Raw genomic sequence first — 25964 nt, 5'->3', positions numbered from 1 at the left:
TGCATGTCTGACAGGTGTCGAACGGTTACATTTTTTTTAAGGTATAAGTAAGACAGAGAGAGGATTTTTTAATCTTTTATTTCCTTTCACATTTTTTCTCTCTATTTGCTTTTACTCTCTTACTTCTTCTAACGTTGATTTTTCATATAGACATTCTATCAAACACCTAACAGGCACTTACACATCTCGATTAATTTCATGGCACCAAAGGATTTAATCATTGATGGAGCTAAATTTGTTCCAAACAATTATGCTGCTATTCTTGATAATGCTGAAGCTCCATCTGAATTGCATTTTGTGCAAGATCTTCTTGCACATAGTGAAATCGGGTATGCGTTGACCCAACCTTCCGTCTTCTCAAGTCAACAAGTTCTGACACTTTGGAGGACTGGAAACTTTGATAGTGGTGGTCCAAATGGTACTCCTAGTATTGTTTTCGAAGTGGGTGATTCTTCATATGCAGTCACTCCTGGTACAATACGTAAGGCTCTACATCTCCCAGAAGGATGTACTTTTTCAATTCCGGAGGAATCAGCTCTTCAGGAGTTAATGGCCAGTTTGGGATATGAACAGAGTTTGGCAAAGCTTGGGCAGTTGAAACGGGCTCATATCAGGAGGGAATGGAGCTTTTTCTTCGACTGCATCACTAAAGCTTTTGGGAACAAGTGTTCAAATTTTGATGTCATCCCCATAATGAGTCAGCACATCGAGTATGCCATTATAAACCAAACTCATTTTGATTTTGCAACGGCTATAATTGGTTTTATTGGGGATAGGATGACAGAGGATAGGAATGTTATCTACTTTGCTAGATTCTGTCAACTTATATATACTTTTTGTACTGATGAACCTCAACTAATTAGTACCTCAACTCCACCTTTTAAAGTTGCAAAACGATACTTTAATGACCTGGTAAATGCTGACACTAAGAAACCAGTGGTTAGACCTTTACAGATTCCTCAGTCTGTAAAACAGATCTTAGTAAATGCTGATCCTGATACTTATAAATCTGTTTATCCTGATGTACAATCAACAACAACCTCCCAAACACCACAACAACCATCAGCACCTACCACCCATACTACTCAACCTACACTAAGGCAATATTTAGATCATATCTCTCCACTTCACAGACAGTTCAACCCTCATCCTCAGAACCTCCTGTGAACCCTTCATCTTCTAAGCCTAAGAGGACAAAGACTGTTCCTCAAACACCTCAAAAGAGAAGGAGAATTGCTTTGAAAGATGAATCTGATACTGAGGAACAGGTTCCTTCTTCAGAACCTGTTGTTAAAGAAGCTGAGAAAGTGACTTCTCAGAAGGATTCTGGAATTGGGGGATTTAGGCTTGTCAAGAGGCTTAGAAGAATGATTGTTCCTGAAACTCCCAAGGAATCCATATCTACAAAGAGATACAAGAAACAGAGGGCAAAAAGGCCAGTTTCAGATGATGAAGAAGCAGCAGCTAAGGAAGGGGATCAGGAATCTCTGATCTCACAAGAAAAGGAATCTGCTCCAGTCTCTACTTCTCCATCAACTCCAACTCAGGAAGCTGTTACTGAAAAGGCCACCACACCATCTATATCTCCTGTTCAAAAATCTGTATCTCCTGTTGATCCAGGCACAAGTGCTGATATTGATATTCAGACCTTGGTTGTGCCTGAAGTAATTCTCTTAGACGCTCCAACAGCAACTAATCCTTCAACAACACCTGTTACTGATGTTGTTCAAACTCCAGAGTTATCTACTACACCTTCTCTGCATCAGAATTTCGGTGAGCATCAGGATATGGTTGTTGATCAGAACTTAGAACCAGATCAGCAATTAGAGGATGCTGAAGCCTCCATTGCTACTCACACTGTTGTTTTATCAGAAGATACTGATTCTGTAAGTTCTGATGCTGCAAATGCTGGAGATAATGGTGATGCTGCTCTACAAGCAGATGCTGATGAAGCAGGTCCTTCAGAACATGCTCCTCAACAAACCGTTCTTAAATTTGAACTTGTTAAGAAGTTTGTTACAAGAGAAGCACCAGTACCTTGGAGTGAAACTCCTGCAGGACGGGATTGGACTAAGGAATGGAACTCAGTCACCTGTGCTTCTTCTGCACAGAATCTGGCTGAGCAATTGACAAAAGCTGATGAGATGTTAAATACTGATGATTTCAAAACACAGCTTAGAGTCACTGCATTGAGTACTAAACATTTACAAGGTCTTCATTCAAATACTCATGCAGAGTTACATCTCTTAAGGGAAGAACTCATGAAGCAAGAACAAGTTCACAAGATTGATAAGAAAAAGTTCTTCCAACATACCTTTGACAGGATTGCTTATATTGAGAAGACTCAAGAAACACAACAAGCTTAGATTGATGATATTCTGAAAAATCAAGCTTCTCAGCAATCTCAACTTACTGAAATCCAAGGCTCAGTGGAATTGCTTATCTCTCTTCTACTACCTGCTGATGCCAAAAAGAGGGAGAAAGTAATTAAGTTCAAATGCAAGACTGACAAGACACTGAAAGGGAAGGATGATGAAAATGATGATTAAGGAAACCCTGGAATGGGTAGAGGTCATAGTCAAGGTAGAGGTTTCTCATCAAGAAAAACTGAAATCACAAGTCACAGGACAAGTTTTGATGCTGGTAAAATGATAAGTTCTGATGAACTTTTAGATCTTGATGAAGAAATGTCAAGACAGTTATTCTTTCAGGAAAATTCAGGAATGGACTTGGAGAGTTTAATGGAAGAAGAAGCCAGACTTAAATCAGAAAAAGTCACATCTAAAGGAAGATGGTACTGATAAAGGGGACGACCATAATTACCAAACACACGCGATCAAGGGGACGACCATAATTACCAAACAAAGGAAGATGGTACTGATGATGGCCGGACAATGGAACTTGAGAGGGCACTCCAACACAGTGGAGGATATAGTGAAGATGAACTGGCAATAAAACCTGAGCATACATTTTTAGACTACGAATGAGATACTGAAAACCGATTAAATTGAAGACTGCAATTTTAAGCATCATAGGAACTGAGAATAATGTATTGGAAATTTAGTTCATATTTAACTGAATAATTAGAAAGCTGATCAAAAAGTTATTAATATACTTCTGTTTTGTTTTGTTGTTGCTTGTTTTTAGGAGAGATCTTTAGCTAATTACGCTGCTTATGTAGCAATCATCTTGATTTTTTGTTTGATATGAGCTCTATACCAAGAGCATTGCAGTGAATAAATATATAAGCTTCCCAGATTTTGCTTAAGTATTAGCTTAGCTTATTGTGATTTCTCTGCTTTGCAATCAACAACCAGAGTCTCATTCACCGGCAATCTGTTAAGCGCCTGCTGGAGGCAGGCACACAAGGTTTAATGGTGAGAGAGACCTCAATCTTTCAGCAACTTCATAGCATCATTTACGCTTTCTCTTTGTTGTTAATTACTCATTACCGCGGTTATTCACTCTGACTGTTCAATCATGTAAACTTAACCACCTGTTTTTCCTGTAAATCCTAGAGAAAGCTAGGAAAGAGATGAGGTTGCAACCCTCAAGTGACTGTAAAAAACACCAAAAATTACTAAATTCTCGAAATCTTCTGAACAAATCATGTGCTAAACTAGACCTCCCATGGACTTACTCACATGTGTTCCTGGTAATTCAATGATCTGTATGAGTTTAATAATTAGATTTTAATTGATAATTACAGTGCTTAATCATACTAGGTAGTTTATCTTGGATTCTCATGCATATAACAGTTCATAGCAGTCTTTATCTACCTGTCACTTTCGCAGGATAAGTATGCATATGTGGCAATCTGTCAAATGTTGTAGTAATTAAGACTCTTTCATTTGTCATCAACAGCCAGCTAGATTGAAGGTTTATTCTCTAGAATATGCTTATCTTGTGAAACTATCCCTGTTATAAACTCAAACTAAACTCACATTACAGACTATGCTTATGATGAGTTTTGGCTAGACTCTTATGCTTACTAGAGGCCTAGAGGGTCTGTACAAGTTTGATATCTTGCATATATGGATATGTTTGTTGATGGTCATCTAAACATTTTTTCTTGGTTTTCGACTTTTCGTGTTTGAAGCTGCCTGCAGGAATTATGGTTAGATGATCATCAGCAAACACATTCATCTATTCATATTCCTAATGATCCACTTATTAGATCTGCTGCCTCTAATGGTCTGCCCTAGCAAAATATCACTTAATAAGTTGTGTTTTGACAGCCTTTCTGTATTAGATGTTTTGGTTTATAACATGTTCTTTCTCCTTGAAAGGAAGTCAAAATGTTTGCATCAGAGTTTCATCACTGCAACTAACTGTGCAATCTTCAGGATAGGTTCCCTTGAGAAAGAAGATATTAATATTTAGCATCAAGTGACACTAGTTGAAAAGCAAGCTCTGATACTGGTGCTTCTGTTTGAGAATCTGCAAAAGAAAATTGACCATATCCGTTGTTGACTATATATGGTCCGCCTCAAAGGAGAACTAGTTACAAGACTGTTGGGCCGCGAGTGAGCCATAACTCCACGATAGTATGATATTGTTTTCGGTGGGCCGAGCCTGCACGGATTTGTTTTTTTTGACATCCCAAAAGGCCTCATAAGACTATAACAGAGAACCAGAGGTTCTTTAGCAGAATGGTTTTGAAAGAATTGTATTTAAGACTCAACATTTTCTAGTATAGTCTGCAACATTTATAATACAGTGTAGTAGAAATCTTTCAGGGTTAATGTACTGCAATCACTTTTCGATATTGTCTGGGATCCATAACCCCTTCAAATTTATAGCAGACACATTCACCTCTCATTCTAAGTTGTGTTTAGCAGATTATGTCAAAACAAGCTCTTGAAGCAAATATAAGATGTGCTCAGTTAGCAGCTTTCCTAGATGTTCTGGTTTATAACATGTTCTTTCTCCTGTCAAGGAAGTCTCTATTGTCCTGTTTGCTTAGTTGATCAATTTAGAAGTTTTGTGTACATGTCAACATAATGAAACAAATGCTTAACATATTTGTGATTGGTACTTGCATATCAGTTGTAGTTTTGAAATAATTGGCGACAAATCTGTCGTTTATGATGGATAGTAGGCTACATACAGCCGCCTAGTTTTCAAGGTTTTGCCGTAAAGGAAGCAAGGGAGATACCACTTGACCGAGAGGTCCTCGGTATTATCAGCTCTAGCTAACACTCAGTTGCATCAAGATGTAAGAAAGAACAAATTTGCAGGCTTCTTAATTTAACATTTGGACAAGTTGGTAACTGGCAGCCAAAATGTTTCAGCATTGGATCAGGTAACACTAGTTGACCTGACTTCACAATGAACATGTTTGGTAAACAAAATCATTGTTTTTAGTATAACATTGTCAATAAAATATGATCAAATTGAAATAAAAATATTACTCAGACACCTAGAATGACAAGTGAAACAAAAATTATGTACCTAAACAATTTGACCAAAGAAACTCACCTAAACCAAGACAACAGACAAAATTTCTGGAGCTGCAAACTCTCCAGAAACCCTAATCTTGAATATTTCGAACAGGATCTTATATCAGTATTCTAACGGATTTACTAATCGATCCATCTGCAGAATGCCTCATGTACAATAATCTAACATATCAACTTTCACAAGCAAATAGAACAAAAGAAAGGGAGAAAGAATCATTTTCACCAACAGGCCTTCAACTTATTACTAAAAACATAGGCCAAACAATGACAATCATAATACAACTGAAAAAAACGCGGTTTTAAGCACCAGTTACACATGAGAACATCCTTCTATGACTCTTAAACCTAACAATCTGCCTCGACGAATCCACAGATTCTTCAGAAGAGTACCTTCCATCTACGTAATGAACGTGACTAAACGACTTCTGTCGTTGTGGCCTAAACTTGGTTTCCTGATCAAAACCATCAACTTGTTGCTGCTGCTGGTGCTGCTGCTGCACTGGTACCTCATATTTGAGGTTATAACCATCAGGATAAAAGTCTTGAATATTATGAATAGGAGTTGACTGAGGATTGTGTTGCCTCAGAGTCTTGCTTTTCTTGAAGCTCTTGAAAAGCTTTGGGATCAAGCCTTCCATTTGTGTTCCTAACTCAACACCTCAAGACTTGTTAAACAACTTCTTGAGGTTGGTAGCTTGTTTTTGTAGTTTTCTTGCATTACTTTTTGTAATAAATTATTCCATTTATGTGGTTTTTTATAAAAGTTGGATACGACTAAATCAGATTGTAGTTATCATCCTCTATCACTTATGCATTTTTTGACAAGCTTATTATGCATTTATTAATTTAATAATGTCATGATTAACCATTAATGAGGCATTAGGTGCATGCCTAATTATTTAATATAGTGAGGTATAAGGAGCAAGTCGCACAAATGTTTAGATGACTTCATTTTGAATTTTTCTACAAGTGTATAAATTTCGAATTCTCGAATAGGTTACGAGATTTTGTTTTCATCTTCTATAATATTGACGTTTGGTAAATTTTGGGAAATTATCAAAATACTCATATTTCGGTATCAATTATCCAAAATATTTAAAACCAGAGTGCATAATCCAAAATACCAACAGGATACCCATTTTAAAAAGGAATATCGGAATTTACAAAAACATGCATTTTGTAAATGCGGATCCCATGATATTTATTTCAAGAATGCATGTCTTCACTTTTTTAAAAAAATAAATAAATCATAAAGGATTGCGTATCCCGATATATACACATTACAGAAATGAATATCCAACCTTAATTTTTTTTTTAATATTTTGTTTTCATTTTTTTCAACCGAAATAAAAGGAAAGATACACATGTTTCTCCAGATGCGCAATCCGAGAATTCATATATCCGAATAGGCATGTGATACATGCGTATCAAATCGGTATTTTGGGCCATTTGTTTTGAATATTTGTATTTTTGGCCATTTTTATTCTATAATGAGCATTTAGAGCCATTACCCAAAAATTTTGCCATTAATTACTAATTTTTATTGAAAAACAAGTTGTATGTACGACATAACGCCTTACTCCCGAATTTTTAAAATGAAAGAAAGTAAGTGATAGGCTGATTAAGTACTTTCATCCTATTTTTGAATTAGAAGTTTGTTAAAATCGTATTTATTACTACTTGTTTGCGTTTCATTAAAATATTCAAAAATACAATCACTATTTTATTTAATTTTCACCTCTTTTTCGCCCAATTTAAAACCCTAAAACGAGACATAATAACTTAGGGATTTGAATTTAAATATTGTATGCACTTGAAGACTCACCAATTTATATGCAGCAAGGACTCCATAGCGTACAAACTTTTATATTCCTAAACCACACCCACCCTTTAAAGAATATTGTACATTTGTTTAACTAATTGGTAGTATAAATATTCTCACTCAAAGTAATTATTCCCTCAGTTCCGCAGGAGGCTATTTATATTAGAGCATATGCAAGTGGAGATCAAAATTTTGATTCATGAAAGAGTTTAACGAGTTTAACATAATTTTTATGCACCGGAAGTAAATTGACTCCATCAATTTGTGATACTCAATCAATTCATCAAGTTCTCCTTTAATTTTTGATGGAGTCATCAACAGACTTCAATTACTATTTACACCAAAACTAACCTATTTTTGGTAGTATTTTAAGATTTTGTCCATCTTTTTCTTCCATTCTCTCTCCTGAAAATCCTTTTTTAAGTCCAGCAAATATTAATTCATGAATTGATTGAGTTATATGGCTGCATAAAAGTTGAGTTAAAATTATGAACAGTAATTGACTCTATCAATTTTATCAATGAATTGATGAATCAAAGCATTTCATGGGTGCATATGCTCTTAGGAGAAGGGGAATCGGAATCGGCACGTATTTTAAGATTTCTGTAAAATATGGTTTTTTAAATAATTTTAAATATAATTTTTTAAATAAAAATATAATGTTTAAAATTTTATACATAAAAAAGAATATTCTAAAAATAAATTATAAAACTATATTTTATACTAGTTTTAAAATACGTGTCAAGTACGAGAAAAAAGTAAAGAAAATCTTCGTAATAAGATGAAAACTCATTGGTCTTGTACTAATGATTGATAAATTCAAATACATTAAACATAAATTATTCAACAGTTCAAAACATGTGCTTTTTATTGGTTTCTTTTACTTTTCTTTCATATTTGTTTGCACATGAATTGGACGATATAGAGTGACACATATATGGGTTCTTTTGACTCGTCCAAAAAAATATTTTTTACTTTAATTATTTCATCATTCAATAAAAATTATTTTATAATTATTTTGAATTCGGTAATTTTATTGATAAAAATAAAGTTATCATACATAAAAATGAAATTTATTTATGTTCAATTAACAAAATTTTCTCTACAATTTTATATTAAATCGCTTCATTTTTTGAATGTTTCATTCACTGATTAAAATTAATTTTGAGTAGGTGATATTAGCTTAAAGATAATGAATGACTGTATATTATATTCATTATTATCTAAATTACTTATAAATTTATTTATATACACATATGTGATCTTAAGAAAGTTCCCTAATATCTATCTTATAATCCCCCTATTCTTATCACCTTACTCCCCTATAATTATCCGTAGGGGCGTAGATAACTTAAACAATTCGTCAACTACTTAAACTCAACTAATAAAATATTTGAATTCAACTTGATAATAATCGAGTCGAGTTCGAACTCGAGCTCTAACAATTCTTTATTATCTTAGACTCGAGCTACCCGTAAAGTTCATGAGCATTATGCCGAACCTTATCGAGCCTCCATTATTCTCGCGAACCATATCGAACTTCTAATATTTTTATTTTTTATAATAATTATATTAATAATTATATAAATTTTATATACCTAATCGAATCGAGTTGAGTCAATCATATTTCGAGTTTTTGTCAATATTTGGTGAAAGCGATTCGAGCCGAACTAGAGTCTATCGAACTTTATAAAAACCGAACTTCGAGCTCGATCCAGAACTTCTTAATCGTGTTTAAATCGAGCCTGACATGATAGTATTAGACTCGACTCAATTACACCCGAGCAAGTATATACATATAGTATATATATTTGTTGGATAATTAAAGTCAACTTAAGCCAGAGTTGAAATTGTCAGATTTTGTTTGAGTTGAGTGACTCATCGCATTTTTTACATTTTGGCCAAAGGTTAGGTCAATACGCGTATCCGAGTTCAAATTTGTATAGAAAAAGTGATGTGAATGGTTGACTTGACCTCCTCATGGCTTTTGGGTTCCCTAAATTTCCATGTGTCAAATGGTCCAGACAGCACTGATAATATTAAATGTGTACTAAAATATACTCCCTCCGTACCTAAAAACGTTTCCTCTTTGTGTTGGACATGTTTGCCAATGCACACTTTTGATCGTTAATATCTTTAAATTCGTATTAGTATTAAATATAAAAATTTCACTGTATTAAAGTACTGATAAAGACGAATCCAACGAGATCACTCATGACTATGTTTGATATTATATATTAGACGTAAATACAGTACCGAAAGTCAATATAGGAACATCATTTTGGGACGGAGGAAGTATTTATTTTTGAATTTGAAATCGGGGCTTAACGTGATTTTCGAAAAATATTCGAGATCTGACGCGGATAATTTTTTGGTTCGTTCTAGTCAAAAAAACCTAATCTTATTTTTCCATTGTTGAATTATTTGTGTCCCAAGATTTATATAAACCTCTGCAATTATTTTTGGCTGAAACAACCTATATTAGTTTTGATTTTAAAATTTTATCAAAAAACTTTTCGAACAATATTTTGCAATTTTTGATTCGTGAGCGTATATAAATATACAAATGACTGTAAAAAAAATTACAGGTATTAAATTAGTTTCCAAAATAATTATAAAATGTTACCGTGTTAGTCTTTTATTTGTTAAATAAAAATGGACTCTCATACATTCACATCGATAATATCAATTAAATTATTTTATATTATTTCATCAATCATCTCACGTAATTTTGTAACAGTTTTTTATACTTTTTGTTGTGACAGTATCATTAGAGCATCTTCAAGGGTTATGTAAACTTGTTAGCTAAAATACCATTAGCTAAAATTTTGTTGTACATTTATGTTCCAGTGGTATTAGCTATATTCATTAGTTATATCTAAAATATTATTTTATTTTTAATTTTCAATATAAAATTAAAATTAATTTAAGCTATTTATATTCAATACAATTGAAAATAAAACATGTATTTAAATCAAAAATATTTAATAACAATATTTTTATTTTTTTATATTTATGAAAATAGTTTAAAGTAAATATTATAAAATATAAAATTATTGCAATTATAAATATAATAACATATTTAAAAATGGAAAAAATAAAATTAACAAACATTACCTACATATAAATATAATTTTTAACTGAAGCATAGTTTATTATAATATAATATTAGAATTTTTATTTTTGGTTAATAATTAAATAATATTTAAAAATTACTTAAGGTAGTATGTTATTTGTTATAAAAAATATTTATAAAAGAGAATACAGGGTAAGATTAGATTAAGTGTTAGACTATATTTTAATCATGAACTAAGGTGAGCTGACGTGTATTGAATATTAATTTAGATGATGGGAGTACATTTAATAAATGTAGCGTGTCTTTTCTCGTCATCTAAAAATATACCTAACCAGAATTACTGTTGAAATGATAAATTTTTTATATATTAGGTATATTAGACTGTCACATAGACATTATACCTAATTGGTCTGGAGATACTCTTACTCATTCATATTTGAGAATAATTGTGGGAATTTTTTGTCCCATGGCATTTTCCTTGAAAGTTTTAATGTTCTCAAAGGTTGACCTAATTCACTCCCAAAAAAAAAATCAACTAGGGGGCAAAATGTGACAAATAAACTAACAAAATTTCCAAATGGTAGGTGGACCTTATTCTAACTGTTTTGTGCATGTAGAAACACATTCTTACCCACACATCATCAGTAAGCCTCGCCTTTCAACTCGCCACATTCACCAACACTAATTTTCCAGGCCAAAATTAACATCCTCATCCTTCTCTCTTCTGCTACTTCCCAATGTATCAACCACCATCAACAACATGTCTGCAGAGCGTTCCAAGAACAATCACAATATCTCGATAACCTCGAATCATCAGCCACATGTCGAAAATGATAATGTGTCACATGATAGAACAACAGTGCAGGTCGAGAAGGACCGGAATGATCACAGTAAGAGGCCTATTGGCAAGGAAACATCGGAGGAGGACGATGATCGGTTACGGGCTTCCACTGCATCACTGCAAATGGGAGAGCAACTTGTGGATAAGGAAGTTGCGGTAGACAATGTAACAGTGTCTCGTAACGATAATGTCAGACAAGAATCTGCGAATGATGGAAAAAACCAGGTGTGTGAGCTTCATACTTTGCGTTCAACGGACAATAATCGAGAGAGTAAGTATGAGAACGAAAGAACAGACGAGGACAACGACGTATCAATTGCAAAAATAGAGCAATTAGACGACGATAAACGCAAAAATGAGTTTAGTCCTCTACCTGATGAGAAAAAAACCGAACACGAGGAAGGCAAGGATGACGGTAAATCAGCGCCTGACAGTGCTTCACAATCTCGTAAAAAATCAGTAGTAGAGCCTGATGATAATTTGATGTGTGTGCTGGACAATGCAACAACTCGACGACAGAATGTAAATGATGATGATAAGAATAACGAATCAGGAGATGCTCTGCCACTGCCACCAGGTCGAACATGCTCAACACAAACACCTCAGAAATCTGAGCAACAATTTGTAAAACACGAAAACGATCCAGTGGCGAATGCGCCCTCACCACGAAACAATCAAAGAATAAAATCACACGCACAGCAGCTCCGAACAAACACAGGTACACAAATTAAACGCAATAGTCCACGTCTCCTACACAAACGCAGCCTCGACGAGAATCACCAAGGTAACTCTGATTCGGATGAGTACGATAATCAATCCTACTGTTCGTTCGAGTACTACACAGTGCCGGATGGCCAATCACTTCCTGAATTTGTCGGAGACAATGAAAATGCTCCTGATATCTTCAAAGCTCCACGTCGCGCTGCAGTGCATCCTAACAGGCCATCATTTCTTGAGCTCAGACCTCATCCGCTTCGCGAAACTCAGGTTGGGAAGTTTTTGAGAACGATAGCTAGTACAGACACTCAGTTATGGGGAGGACTGGAGTGTGGAGTTAGACTTTGGAAATTATCGGATGCTTTTGCGCCAGGCATTGGGATTGGAGGTAGAGCTAGGCGCGGAGACGAAGAAGCAGCTCCTTTTTACGAGTCAGTGAGCACTTCACCTACCACTTGCTTAGCGATTGATTGTGGCAGTAAGTTGGTTTGGAGTGGACATAAAGATGGTAAAATTAGGTCTTGGAATATGGAAGACGAATTGAATGATGATCCTTTTTCTGATGGCTTGTCGTGGCAGGCTCATCGCAGTCCTGTTCTTAATTTGGTCATTTCATCGTATGGTAAGTTTTATTATTCAAGATTCAGTTAAGAACTGACCCTAACACCTTAAGGTTTTAGATGAACTCGTTACTTAACATGGTATCAGAGCTCTGGTTGGCGGAGGTTACTGTACTACATAATAATCCTCACTGATATGTACTTATTGTTCAAATTCAGGTGATTTATGGTCAGGTTCTGAAGGTGGTGCTATACATGTCTACCCTTGGGAAGCTATTGATAAATCTCTGTCTCTGAAAATAGAGGAAAGACACATGGCTTCTTTACTAGTAGAACGATCATCGATTAACCTCAGGAGTCAAGCTACCATTAATGGTGTCTGCAATATATCGTCTCAAGATGTTAAGGTTTTGTTGTGTGACAACGTTGTCGCTAAAGTGTGGGCATTTGGTACCTCATCTATCTCGCTCTGGTACATATTCAATCTATATGCCTCAGTTACGTGTGGAATCTAGTATTTTTTTCAAGGGAGACCTAATTATCCTGATAGTCATTGAATTGCAGGGATGCACGTACAAAGGAACTTCTGAAAGTGTTCAATGTGGATGGTCATATCGAGAACAGAGCTGATGTGCCACCAGTGCAAGATCAAAAAGTTGAAGATGAGATGAACGTGAAGGCGGTTCCAAAACCTAAAAAAGAAAAATCCCATGGATTTTTGAAGCGGTCACGTAATGTTATCATGGGAGCTGCAGGTGTTGTTCGTAGAGCAGCTGCATCAAAGAGCGGAGGGGAAGAGTCGAGGCTGAAAATTGAAGCTGCAGTGCTTGCCTCAAATGGAATGATCTACAGTGGATGTACAAATGGCTTAATTATTCAGTGGGATGGGAATGGGACTCGTATACAAGAATTTAATCACCATCCTTGTGCTGTGCTATGCTTCTGCACTTATGGCTTGCGCATATGGGTTGGATATGTGAGTGGAATGGTTCAAGTGCTGGATCTTGATGGAAATCTGATTGCAGGTTGGATTGCTCATAATGGCCCTGTGATAAAATTGGTAGCGGGAAATGGTAAATTTTTTAGTCTGGCTACCCATGGTGGTATACGTGGATGGAGCACTGCATCTCCGGGGCCTATAGATCAGATTATAAGACCGGAGTTATCAAAGAAAGAACAAAGTTACACGAGGAAGGAAAACGTTAAGATTCTAGTTGGGACCTGGAATGTTGGTCAAGGAAAATCTTCACATGATGCACTTATGGCTTGGGTAGGTTCTGCGGTGTCTGATGTTGGCATTTTTGTAGTTGGTCTGCAAGAAGTGGAGATGGGTGCAGGTTTTCTAGCCATGTCTGCAGCAAAAGAAACGGTGAGCTCACAAGCTTCAAATACTTCCGTCTATAACTGTAATAAGTAGACCGATTGCTAGAAACTATATCTAAATCTGCTAACATTGTCCTTACGCTTCAGTGGTTTACTGATAAGACTAAGTTCCAGGCAGGTACTAAAAAAATCCAAATGTTTGAGATAGTGAATCTTTCTTTCACTTGTGTCCTCTCTAATACCCTCTTTGCAAGCTACCTATCCCGATTACAGTTCTACTTAAATACGATTTGTCTCAACTGTAGGTAGGACTTGAAGGGAGTTCAATAGGGAACTGGTGGCAAGATGCAATTGGGAAGGCATTGGATGAAGGATCAACTTTTGAACGTGTAGGTTCGAGGCAGCTGGCAGGCTTGCTCATAGCTATCTGGTAAGTACTTCATGAAAGAAAACTTGTGCTTTTCTTATCTGCAGGCTTAGCATTGACACCATTATCCTTAACTACCTTCTGCAAGGTGCAAAGTTACTTGATTCTGAAATTTATCTGTTGCGGTCTTCTTAATTTCCTTAATCCAGGGTAAGGACTAGCATAAGAACATATGTTGGAGACCTTGATGCTGGTGCTGTTGCATGTGGTTTGGGTCGCACGATTGGTAACAAGGTATCAGTATCTTTCTTCAGATACTGCAGATGGCATGTGTTGCAGTAATTATGTTTTAATCTTCTTTTCTTCAATCTCTGAATCAATCCCATAATATTTTCCTATCCAGGGTGGTGTTGGTCTGCGGCTGAGAGTGTATGATCGTATCATGTGTTTCGTGAACTGTCACTTTGCTGCACATCTGGAAGCTGTCAATCGTCGCAATGCTGATTTTAGTCATATATACCGGAATATGACTTTCAGATCAAACCTCGTTAGTAACGTTTCTGGTATGCTGCGATACCTGTTATTGATTTGCTCTCTTGCCTTGTGCACGTATTTATGTTGGATGCTTTATACTTCTGGCTTGCCATGGATCATCTGTCTTGCAGCTGGTGTCTCATCAACGGCTCAAGGCGTTCGTTCTACAGATGTATGCAAATCTGAGGCTGGTACATTTCTTATCCAACAAGTTCAAGTTATGGATTAAACTACATAGTCTTTTGTTTTGACAGACGGTAGAGTCTAATCCTGGCAAAGGCAAACCGGAGTTAGCTGAAGCAGACCTTGTTATCTTTTGTGGTGACTTCAATTATCGACTCTTTGGAATATCATATGATGACGCGAGAGACCTTGTGTCTCAGAGAAGTTTTGATTGGCTTCGCGAAAGGGATCAGCTGCGAGCAGAAATGAAAGCAGGAAAGGTTTTTCAAGGAATGAGGGAAGCCATTGTCAGGTTTCCTCCCACTTACAAGTTTGATATAGGGAAACCTGGATTAGGAGGTATGGTATTCGAGTCCATCTAAAATCTTAAGGCGGTATCGTACAATACATTTTGTACAGATTGACCAACAACATACATAACCAATACCAATACAAATATTTAAATTAAATAAATGAGGGTGGGAGGACACGAACCCGAGTTCCTCCCTAAACCGAGCTCTGATACCATGTTAAGTTATCAGTCCATCTAAAACCTTAAGGTGGTAGAGGAAGGCCCGGATATGATCTTATAATCTTCAACGTGTACTTTGTCCTCAAATTGTTCATTTTTTCCTGAAGAAATGCCTCTTATCTTTAGTTTTTCCTTTGTCTAGGATACGATTCGGGGGAAAAGAAGCGTATTCCTGCCTGGTGTGACAGGGTACTGTTCCGAGACAACCGGTCATCTTCAACACTAGAGTGCAGTTTAGAGTTCCCTGTAGTGGCTTCAGTAATACAGTAGGTGCTTATGTGTGATCTGTTCTAGCTAGCGCCTTCTTCTGGTATTAAAATTGTTCCTTCTCTTTTTTGAAGGTACGATGCTTGTATGGATGTGCTCGAAAGTGATCACAAACCTGTGCGCTGCAAGTTAACTGTTGACATAGCTAATGTTGATAGATCAATCCGGAGGGAAGAAACTGGGAAGATCATCCAGTCACACGAAGCTATTAGCTCTTTGCGCCAGGAGCTTTGTGTTATTCCAGAAACAGAGATCAGTACGACGCGTATAGACCTTCAAAGCCAAGAAACAGGCAGCTTCAAAATTACAAACCAAAGTGCAGCAGACAAAGCTATATATCAGATTATATGCGAGGGACAAGCTAACGTCCAGGAGGACGAGCAAGAATTGGTATATAGATCACGAGGCGCCTTTGGTTTTCCTCGTTGGCTCGAGGTATTTTGTACTGTTAAGATTGATACTAGTAAGAAGAACACAGAAGATAAAATTTTCTCTCTATCTCTGCCCTTAAACGCTATCTTTACGTGTTCTAGGTCATCCCTGCATCCGGGGTTGTTGGACCGTACCAAGTTGCAGATATTGCAGTTCGTCATAAAGATTTTGACACCACGGAGCAATTAACCGAAGGTGTTCCACAGACCTGGTGGTCTGAAGACGGTCATGACAAGGAAGCTTTGCTGAAGGTGGTTGTGAGAAGCAATTGTTCGTGGGAGACAAGAAGCCATACAGTACAGTTACGTCTCTGCAACTCGTGCAAAGCAACGCGAACTGCTGATTCTTCAAACCGCAGTGGTTCTAGAAAATCTGGAAGTACTTATCACCGATCTGGGGTCAGGCAGGGAGGCAGTCAATCCGAAAATGATGAGCATAAGTGTTCGGAAGGTTCTGAAAAAGATTTATAGTCGTAGAGCGACTTGAATGCATCATCAACCATCATGGTATTATGACTCTGTGCTGCTCTTTAGAGAAACACTTGGTAGATTCTGAACTGTAAATATCATCTATAAAGCTCAACAAATGGTAGGGTTTCAGTAGACAAGTTCTTTGTTAATGTAACAAGAAAGAATTAGTTTTGGCTTCCAAAGAAAAAATGCACTTTTAAACTCCAGCACAATGCAGATGCATAACTTATTCATGTAAAGATATATATAGAGGACTTTCCATAACATATATACATGAACATAAGCTTATAAAATCTTCATGTCGGTAGCACGAATAGACAGGATAGCAAGATTTCCTGGAAAATAACTTGCATATATACATAAACATTCGTTTATAAAATCTTCATGTCGATAGTGGCAAGACTCGATGGTGGCAAGACTCAGACGGAACTGTTTTTACATAGAAATTTTGACCTTGCTGCTCTGGAGATCCAACTTCATCCGCAACATGTAGAACCGGCTTACTTAATTCCATCTAAAATCTCATCTCCTGGACACATGCAACATAAACAATCAGTGAGGCGAATATACCTTATGTCTGTTAGCAAGCTTCCATAATAGCCCTCTAGATGCAAGTCTCCCCAGTACTTTCAGGAACTTTTCGACTATTATTCAATATATATATATAGATAGATATTGGTCTACGAGAGTAAAAGACCATTCTAACTTCATTTCCGCTTCTTCAGTCATCTGCAGATGTCAAACTGTCAACATCTCTTAAACTGCGTACATCCTCTTATAATTTTCACTGTACATCTCTGGATCTGACGACATTGAAACAGAACGGGGGGTCTCAGATCTTCTTATACTCCTCATCTTTGACTCCTCCAACCTATGCTGAACTACGCAATAACACATTGACCCGATAGTAGTAAGCATGATTGAACTACCAATAACAGTTGCATACACAGCAAGCCACCTTTCATGGGCACCCACCACTACATATGTGAGAGAAATAAAAGCAATTGAAATGGAAACGCAAGCCAACCACATGAGTTTGTTAATAACAAACATGAGTTGCTTCTTTGCTTTTTCTTCTATCACAACCACTGAAGTCTGCACTACAACAACAGCCAGAGAGATAAATAATGCCAAGCTGTCGAACAAAAAGAAAATTATGAAAGCAGGATCCTTGGCTATATGTGCTTCCCCAAGGGAATTTCCTGGAGTTTTATCCTCAACATACTGACCAGGTACGGTAAAGATGGCTGCAAAAGCTACTGTAGCAATAAGGACAGCAACGACAGTTGCTGAATTTATAGCATTGTTGAGACCACTGATGTGGAGCTTCTTAATTCGCTTCACAATTTTCTTTACCCTGAATCCAGTTTGACGAGTCTGTTGGATTTGTGACTCAACATCATGCTTAATGTCACTGACAGTTTGCTTGAGTTGTTTTGCTGCAGTTGGAGGTTTTCCATTACAGGCACCTGCTTCTTTTAAAACGTCAACAAGGTCTGCTGTTCCAAACTTCACTGCAATATCAAGAGGGGTCTCCCCTGCCTTGTTTACAGCGTTCACATTAATGCCGTCAATAGATACTAGGTAAGACACGATCTGCAATATAAACATATAATGGAAAATTTTAAAATTTAAATGCTCTAGATACCCTTTACTTCGAGTGCCAAGTGCCAACCACACTACGGTTACAATGTCAAGCTCATTGTTGTGATGGCGCTCGACTAGTCACGATTACTGACTAGTCGTCAGCCTTTAGAGGGTCAACTGGAAAGTCGGTCGACTAGAAAATTGTTAAAAAGTCGGTCATGGATGACTGGGTGGTCGACTGGTCGGTGGACTTGTCGACTGGTGCAATACGGGTCAAAATCTAGTAAAAAATCGTCGAAGTTAAATGGAATGAAGAAAGGAACAAACTTGTGTATGTGATCGAGAAGCTCGACTTGCAAATTGTTAGTTACGACTAGTCAGGTCGAGCAGTGCAAAACCTGGTCAAAATCTAGTCAAAAATCCGTCAAAATTGAATAAAACGAAGAACGATCTTATGTATGTGTGTATAAATGTATGTATAGAAACTAGTGTGTGTGTGTGTGAATATAATCTGGTTAGTTGAATTGAAACTGATATACACATATACATGGTACATACACATGTATAGAGATCCAATAAAACTGATGTGTGTGTGTGTAAAAGTCAGTATATATATCTATACATATGGAATCATAATAAAAACATATATAGGACTTTTGGATTATTTATGTGAGAAACCAGATATATAAGATATAGAGAAATATAAATTATTTAATTTTAATATTATTGATTCATCCACTCATCTCGATTTAGCGCCGTGACAACCATGGTCAACCTACCTTCTTCCTACTGGAGAGAACTACATATGGATTGAATTTTACTAACACTTGATTTAGCAGCTATTTACTAACACTTGATTTAGCAGCCAGCGGCTAAGGACATAGGCAAATATGTGCACAAAACCATAAATGGTTATTAATTAAAAGCCAAGAGAAATGGGAACATGGACATCAACTCAGAGGGTAGACACAACATTACTGAAGTGACTTGCTAGTGCTATTTTGTAGATATAAAATATATTTGTTTTAGGGCTTTAAAACCATGCCAGGAAGTAGGGACAAGAGAAATGAATAATTACCTTTCTCAAGGATACCACTCGTTCTATAGTGCAAGCTAGGATAAACTATAATGAAGTAAAAGTATGCGAGTTACCATAAATCAAAGAAATGATACAAATGAAAAATGACCTGAGTACAACCCTTCCTTGTTGCAATATGCAGTGCTGTGTTTCCCTTGCTGTCTTCTAAACAAAGTACCGAGGGATCAGGTTTGATTAGTTCTTGCACAATTTCAACATTTTTCCCTTTCACTGCCATGTGCAGTGCAGTCTGTCCTTTCAAATCAGTCCTAAACCCAATGCTTGGATCTTTGCTTAAAAGAGATTTTGCAACTTCCAAGTGGCCCATCCTTGCTGCTGTATGGAGAATAGTCTTGCCATTGTTCCGAGCTATCTTGGCAAGGTTGGAGTCGGCATCGAGAAGCCGATTGACTACATCAATGTGTCCTTGAGCTGCAGCAGTGTGCAAGGCAGTAGAATTTGATGCATCTGTAGTCATAACCAGGTTGGGGAAAGATTGCAGAAGTACTTCGAGGACCCCTGCAAAATCATGACGTGAAAGCAGAATATATAAGACACATAGAAAACAGCACACATTACGTAAATGAATAAAAGGCAAAGCGAAGGAATCATAAATAGCGAAGTGGCAAAGGCTATCCACCTGCCTCTGTCATGGTTTCAAATCTTTACATATAAACTAATCTATTACTATTTACTAAAAGTTGAAAGCACATTTTGGTTGCACCCGTAGTACCAGATTTCCATTAGCATCTGTTAGATGATATATTATGGTGTGTTGGGACAAGCTCTACCTATTTAGTTTCTATATTGTCATTATTTTTTATGTTTTTATATGTTGTTTAGTTTCTTCTTGGGTGTCATCGCTCTAGCCTCGTTTTTATTATTATTATTAATTTTCTCTGCTGTGTTTCTTTCTGGCCCATTAAGGCTTGCAAAAGGTTGGTTGGGTTTCTAGGCTCCGGCCTTGAATTCTTACCAACCTTTTGAAGAAAATTCTATTAAAATTTCAAATATAAAACACAATCAAGGCTCAAGTTAGGGACATTTTAGGAGTTTCGTAACTGACACATTTCAGATATTATATGTATCTGTATACAATCTAATAAAGTATATAATATATGTCATATTCACTATAATCAAACATATATAGCCATATCCGCCCCCTCGCCCACCCGGACTCGAATCCACATATTATGATATTCATTGAATCCATATATCCCCGTACTATGCACCAGTATCTTACTTCTTAGGTTCTCAATAATTATCAGCACCAATCTTATAGAACATTAGTAATGTACAATGGATGTCTCGCCCTTTCCTTTCCAGCTAGTAGCTCTAGCATTGGGCCTTGACTAGTTGTCACTCGTATGTCCACACTCCACACATACCTAATGAACCATTAGATTATTGTACCACTCAGCCATTCGTTCAGACCTTTTATATTTACATATAGGATAAGACAAAAAACAGGAACGTTTCTGGACAAATACATCCAAATGTAAAAAATAATGCCAAGAGGGTAAGGAAGCCTTTTAAATGCAGTCGAAGATCTCTTAAAGTGAAATTGACCAAGTAAATTTTCTATTTTCGTAGTTCATAACTCAAATTCTCATACTGACAACCAAAAGAGGGCACATCATTTTTATTTCTTTTTTTTTGGAGTAATATAATATAAAAATTGTGCATAAACACAAAAGCAGGGTCGAATGCTTAAATACACACGAGCCTTCCCACTACTGTAATCAAATACATTTACTCTGGTTGCGACAATTTGAGTTGGCAAAAATAGATCGATCCAAGTCAAGAATTTACGATATGCACTGACCACCAATTGAACATGTTCCATTAGCAGTTTCAATCCATCAAAGGAGTTTTAGTACCCATTAAAGACGTTTACCATTAACTACACAAGGGATTCTTATAAAATGCTTGCTCCAGATGGTACTTACAAAGTTAACTCATAAATAAGGATCAAAGGACTACGATATTAAGCAAGAAAAAGCAAGACATACTAATGAAGAGAAAGAACTTGATGAAAATAACAGATAAGCTGTGTCTTCTACTGCCAACTAAGGTATACAGTATGAAATGGAATCTCACAAGTTCTGAAAATTTCCCTAGATTTCCCATTCCATTAACATAATTGTATTTCCATCTCGAGAGGTAGTTAGGGTCCTCATTTGTTTCTGAGTGGCAAGGATGCTCCTCTATGAACCTTGTATCCTTTCCTGGAAGATCTAACAAGTTCCGTCAGCCCCCTAAGTGATGACCACAAGTTAACATTGAGGAAGTCGAGGAAGACAGCAAAAGATCCTTGACCACAAAACTTATTCTTTGGTCACTTAATCCCCTAATTGCAGTTAGTAGGCTGACAAGTACTGACCCACCAACGCCTATGTATAAACAGGGCAGGATCAAATTATTCTCTTTTAAAGTACATTTTGCATTGGACAAGCTTAGGAAGGTCATTGTGCAGCTCAGATGACAAAGAATGAGTACCATTTAATAAATCATCCTAAAGGAAGTGTTCAGTTAGGTATTGCATTTTAAAGAGAATATGCATACAGCACCTCGTGTTCTGGTTGTTAGAAATGGCAACCCTAGACCTAGTTATCTTTCTGCAAGCCATCCCTTCCCTCACCCTCTTCTTCCTATTCCCCTTTTCCTTTGATACATGGAAAACATGTAGCACGCACACATGGGGAATCGTGTATTCTCGAAAAAACTTCTTCAAGTAATTTCAGTGGAAAGGTATGCATACTGTTTACAGTGTAATTCAGGGGAGGTAGGATAGGATAACATGAAACCTATCCTCTCCACAATATTAAATTACAACAGGCTACAATATGAACCTCAGGAATGAACACTTCTATAAAGTTGTTACGATCTAAATGCAAACTCGAATGAAAAACCCTATGGTGAATATAAACGTTGTTGAAATCAATAAAACATCAGTCCTTTGTTTAAAAAGAACACACAAGACAAAAATAACAAGGTCAATTCATATAATACTTACCAAGTTGGCCCTGCTTGGCTGCAACATGGAAAGGATCATATCCATTATTGGCTGCAATAGAGGCAGTCTGAAGATCCAGATGTTTCAAAAATTCCGAAACAACAAGCGCATGCCCATTTTCCGCCGCAACATACAAAGCAGTCTCACCCTCTTGATTTTTCTTTGATAGCAAATCTGTTATAGCATTTGCATCAAACCGCTGAAGTATATCAATAACCTTCGATAAATTCCCACCTCGAGCAGCAAGATGAAGTGGAGAATCTCCTCTCTTCCCAGGCGACTCTTTGCTTTTCTTCCTCTCACCCCCAAAACTAAGCTGTCTCTCCATAGCAATCCTAAAACTCTTCTGTTTTTCCATCAATCCTCGAAAGCTCTTCTGCTTCTCCATTACCCCACCATGAAAACTCTGCTGCTTCTCCATCTGCTTCTCCCCTCTAAAGCTCGAATGTCTTTCCATCACCCCTCTAAAACTACTCTGTTTTTCCATTTTACCTAGCCGAAAACTAACCTGTTTCTCCATGACCATTCACAACTCCAAAACCAATACAAACAAGAACACAATAATTATATCTTTTCGAGTTTCGACCAGCTAAAATAATCCACTCAACGCTTCAAATTCACCAAATTCACTACCTTTTCCCTATCATCCCTAGATCAAAAACCCATCATACTGCAATCAATCAAAATCAAACCACCCAATCAAGATTATCAATAGTCCCTCCAATACTACTCAAAATTATATAAAAATCCCAACTTTTTCCTTAAATCTATCAATTGCTAAAATCCCAAAATCTCAATGATTCAGAGCTCAAAACCTCACTTCAAACCATACCCTCAAGCTCAAATTCACAAAACAGATTGAAAACTAAAAAAATCACCAAATTCACTACCTTTTCGGCTTTTCTTAATAATCCCTAGATCATAAATTCATCATAATGCAATGAATCAAAATCAAACCACACAATCAAGATAAACAATAGCCTCACAATATAATTCAAAATTAAAAAAAAAAACCAAACTTTTCTTTAAATCTCTAAAATTTATAAAATCTCAGAGCTCAAAACCTCACTTCAAATCATACCCACAAGCTCAAATTCACAAAAAAGATTAAAAACTAAAAACCCAGAAATAAATCTTTTGATCACCGTAAAAATATAAGATAACATATATTTTTTAAAATCAGAAATGAGTAAGAATCAAGAAACACCACACATGAACTTAATGATTTAAATGTTGGGTATTTTTCAATTATGAGTTATATATTAATTCAAGTAGTACAATAATTGCAGCCGCCATTAACGTTAACATCAGATACTCAGAGAGAGATGATTACCGTTTGGTGAGATGTTGGGTGGTGGGGTCCACATTGTGGATTCTTACATAAGGGAGAGTAGTGGGGTCAGAGAGACAAGACATAATGAAAGAGTTGAGGAAGATAAACAAATTATGGTACAGAACAGAACAGGGACTAATTGGACCGTGTCTATCCTTGTCAAAAATTATTTTGACCTTTTATTCTAAACAACGGTTTTTCCGGATACACACTCGGCACTAAATTTTATATGTTTAATTATATTAATTTTTAATTTCAATTGCCCCAAAATACTGATTGTCAATACATGTATCATGAGATTTTGTATTCATTACAAGATAAATGTGAATACGCATTCCCATAATACATATTCATTATTATTTTTGAAAAAATTGAACACAGATGTGTATTTAATGTTTATTTTGGACGGAATATCCAGCAATCAGTATTTAAGGCATTTGCCTCCTAAATAGTTATTTGATTTTTTACACATATGCTTTTTATATATGGTTAAAATAAATAACTTCTAGTTTTTCTTTTTCCAAATTGAAGTATATATATGTTAAATTTTAATTGACTTATAAAAATATGTTAAATTTCAATTTAGAAAAAAAAATGATTTTTTACTATATTTTCAAATCAAACAACATAGATAATGGACCGTGAGTGGTATTTTTGACACATAGACACTCAAAATTGTAAATCTATACTAAATCATAATAATAGGAATAGAGTATATTTGGTACCTTTTTCTTGGTTTGATTTGATTATTCTCAATCATTATCGTCAGTTTTTCTTAATGAAACTTGACTCCGGCAGTAAGTTAGCCGAAATAAGAGGTTTCGGCGTATCGGGGCTGCTAGGCTACTTTCTTTATTCTTCTTGTTTAGTCCCCTTCGTTTCGGAAGATGTTTCTATTTCTACATCTGTTTCTTCCTGACTTTCCCACCCTTTCTTTGAAAAGCACATTCTGGCAGGAAAAAAAAGAGTGTTGCGCAAGTTACGCTAGAAGATAGGTTTCAACTTGTTTTGGTTGAAAGGATATGAAAGCCTGACCCGGAAGAACAAAGGCAACTTGCCCCATAGAAACCCGGGAACGGACCGGAGGAAACCGCAACATGAGGAATGTCCGCGTCTCGTCGCAAGGCTCATTTGTAGTTGTGGGTCATAGGGCGGGCTTCACCACACCTCTTGGCTTACGGGCAATCTACCTTTCAGTTACTTTGTACGAGACGGCAGCGGCTGGCTTACTTAAAAAGGTCCGCTCTCGGCCATTCCACGCGCTGCCCTAGTAGAGGCGCGGTTATTTGCCATCTTTTTTTGTAACTGACTTACTTAAATAGTCTTTTTTTGAAACCAATTTGGTTCTGTTAACTCACTTGTAAGCTGTCTTTCGATCATAAATAGGTTTCACATCTGACATATATGTGTTAAGCATATAATATAGCCTGATCTCTTTTCTTACGCTATTTAAAGTGGCCAGTTGTGGTGCTTAGAATCGATTCTTTCTTCTTCACTCGCTTCTTCTCTTTTATCTATTGCCGTAAGAACAGTAAGAACCGTCATATTTAAATACTAAAATAATACATATCATTCTATTTCATGGGTTTGAATATTATTTATATATATTACCCTGGATCATTCGAATTCCGCGTCCAAACAAATATTTATATTATAATTAAGGATACAAATATGCTCTAAAATTTAAATTAATACAAGCCTTATCATAAAAACTCTTATCTATTTTTTTTAATTCTTATGCTATTGTTTAGTACTAGGCTACGTGCTACTGTTATATATTACGATATATTAGGTCTTTAAAATAATAATCATATATAACACATGTATTATACACGAAGGTTGTAATAGTTTAAGTGAATATTTGAATACACGGACTCTTGCACTGAATATTGCAGCTTTATTTTCTCATTTTCTCCCCATTCAATTTGGGGTTCTTTTCTTCTAAAGGAAGGAAAAATATACTTAATTTTTTCTTAATTTTCTTTAAAACTTATTACTGATTTTAGGGACTTTGTTCCTTTTTTTTCAATTGAACATTTAAACAAATATCAAGTTAACAATGATAGGGTATAAGAGACCCCGCGGTGGACTTGATTTTACCAAAGACGAGAACAACAAAAGTTTTCCATTTTAACGGCTTGGTCAACCTGGACTAAAGGAATACAGGCTCAACTAACCTACTAAGACCCCCTCTCCCAGGCCAATCAAGCATAGGAGCCCAGGCCCGGGTCTATCCTATTACCCGGATCCGGATCCACCTGCATACCCCGATCCGGATCAGGGCTAAGACCACCATGAGGGGGACCCAGCAAACGCATGCACATCCCACAACCCGCTAAGGAAGGGTACGTGGGCACGTGACTATGACAGCTATCAACAACCAAC

General features: G+C 36.4%; 2 protein-coding genes across 3 annotated transcripts; one reads left to right on the top strand and one right to left on the bottom strand.

Annotated features, from left to right (window-relative positions):
* The first annotated feature begins 11120 nt into the window (after positions 1 to 11120).
* On the top strand, positions 11121 to 16771 carry LOC141659467 (type I inositol polyphosphate 5-phosphatase 13-like). 2 transcript variants are annotated; one of them, XM_074466351.1, is made up of 11 exons: positions 11121 to 12540; positions 12698 to 12950; positions 13043 to 13847; positions 14107 to 14231; positions 14378 to 14462; positions 14572 to 14731; positions 14834 to 14874; positions 14957 to 15224; positions 15539 to 15662; positions 15738 to 16098; positions 16197 to 16771. In XM_074466351.1, the coding sequence occupies exons 1-11, from the start codon at positions 11121 to 11123 to the stop codon at positions 16563 to 16565; spliced, it is 4011 nt and encodes a 1336-aa protein (XP_074322452.1). In that variant the 3' UTR covers positions 16566 to 16771. The 2 variants fall into 2 exon arrangements, with proteins under 2 accessions (XP_074322452.1, XP_074322451.1); XM_074466350.1 differs by having other exon boundaries at positions 14572 to 14874.
* A 10-nt stretch (positions 16772 to 16781) lies between these two features.
* LOC141659468 (ankyrin repeat-containing protein At5g02620-like) lies at positions 16782 to 23543 on the bottom strand. The gene is made up of 3 exons (XM_074466352.1): positions 22247 to 23543; positions 19340 to 19749; positions 16782 to 18161 (listed from the first exon to the last, which is right to left on the bottom strand). The coding sequence occupies exons 1-3, from the start codon at positions 22770 to 22772 to the stop codon at positions 17322 to 17324; spliced, it is 1776 nt and encodes a 591-aa protein (XP_074322453.1). The 5' UTR covers positions 22773 to 23543; the 3' UTR covers positions 16782 to 17321.
* Between the last annotated feature and the right edge of the window lie 2421 nt (positions 23544 to 25964).

The sequence above is a fragment of the Apium graveolens genome, chromosome 5 (assembly GCF_009905375.1).
Source record: "Apium graveolens cultivar Ventura chromosome 5, ASM990537v1, whole genome shotgun sequence".
In the NCBI taxonomy this organism is placed as follows: domain Eukaryota; kingdom Viridiplantae; phylum Streptophyta; class Magnoliopsida; order Apiales; family Apiaceae; genus Apium; species Apium graveolens.
The sequence above is the reverse complement of the archived record's forward strand: the minus strand, read 5'-3'. Positions and strand labels throughout refer to the sequence as shown.

Bases quoted from the DNA above. Each gene is read 5' to 3' on its own strand.
- LOC141659468 (XM_074466352.1), bottom strand. From the start codon at position 22,772: ATGGTCATGGAGAAACAGGTTAGTTTTCGGCTAGGTAAAATGGAAAAA. The intron at 19,750-22,246 runs GTAAGTATTATA...ATGATTTTGCAG, and splicing joins AGCCAAGCAGGGCCAACTTG to GGGTCCTCGAAGTACTTCTG. The intron at 18,162-19,339 runs GTCATTTTTCAT...TTTATATTGCAG, and splicing joins CAAGGAAGGGTTGTACTCAG to ATCGTGTCTTACCTAGTATC.
- LOC141659467 (XM_074466350.1), top strand. From the start codon at position 11,121: ATGTCTGCAGAGCGTTCCAAGAACAATCACAATATCTCGATAACCTCG. The intron at 12,951-13,042 runs GTACATATTCAA...ATTGAATTGCAG, and splicing joins ACCTCATCTATCTCGCTCTG to GGATGCACGTACAAAGGAAC. The intron at 14,463-14,571 runs GTATCAGTATCT...TTTCCTATCCAG, and splicing joins GTCGCACGATTGGTAACAAG to GGTGGTGTTGGTCTGCGGCT.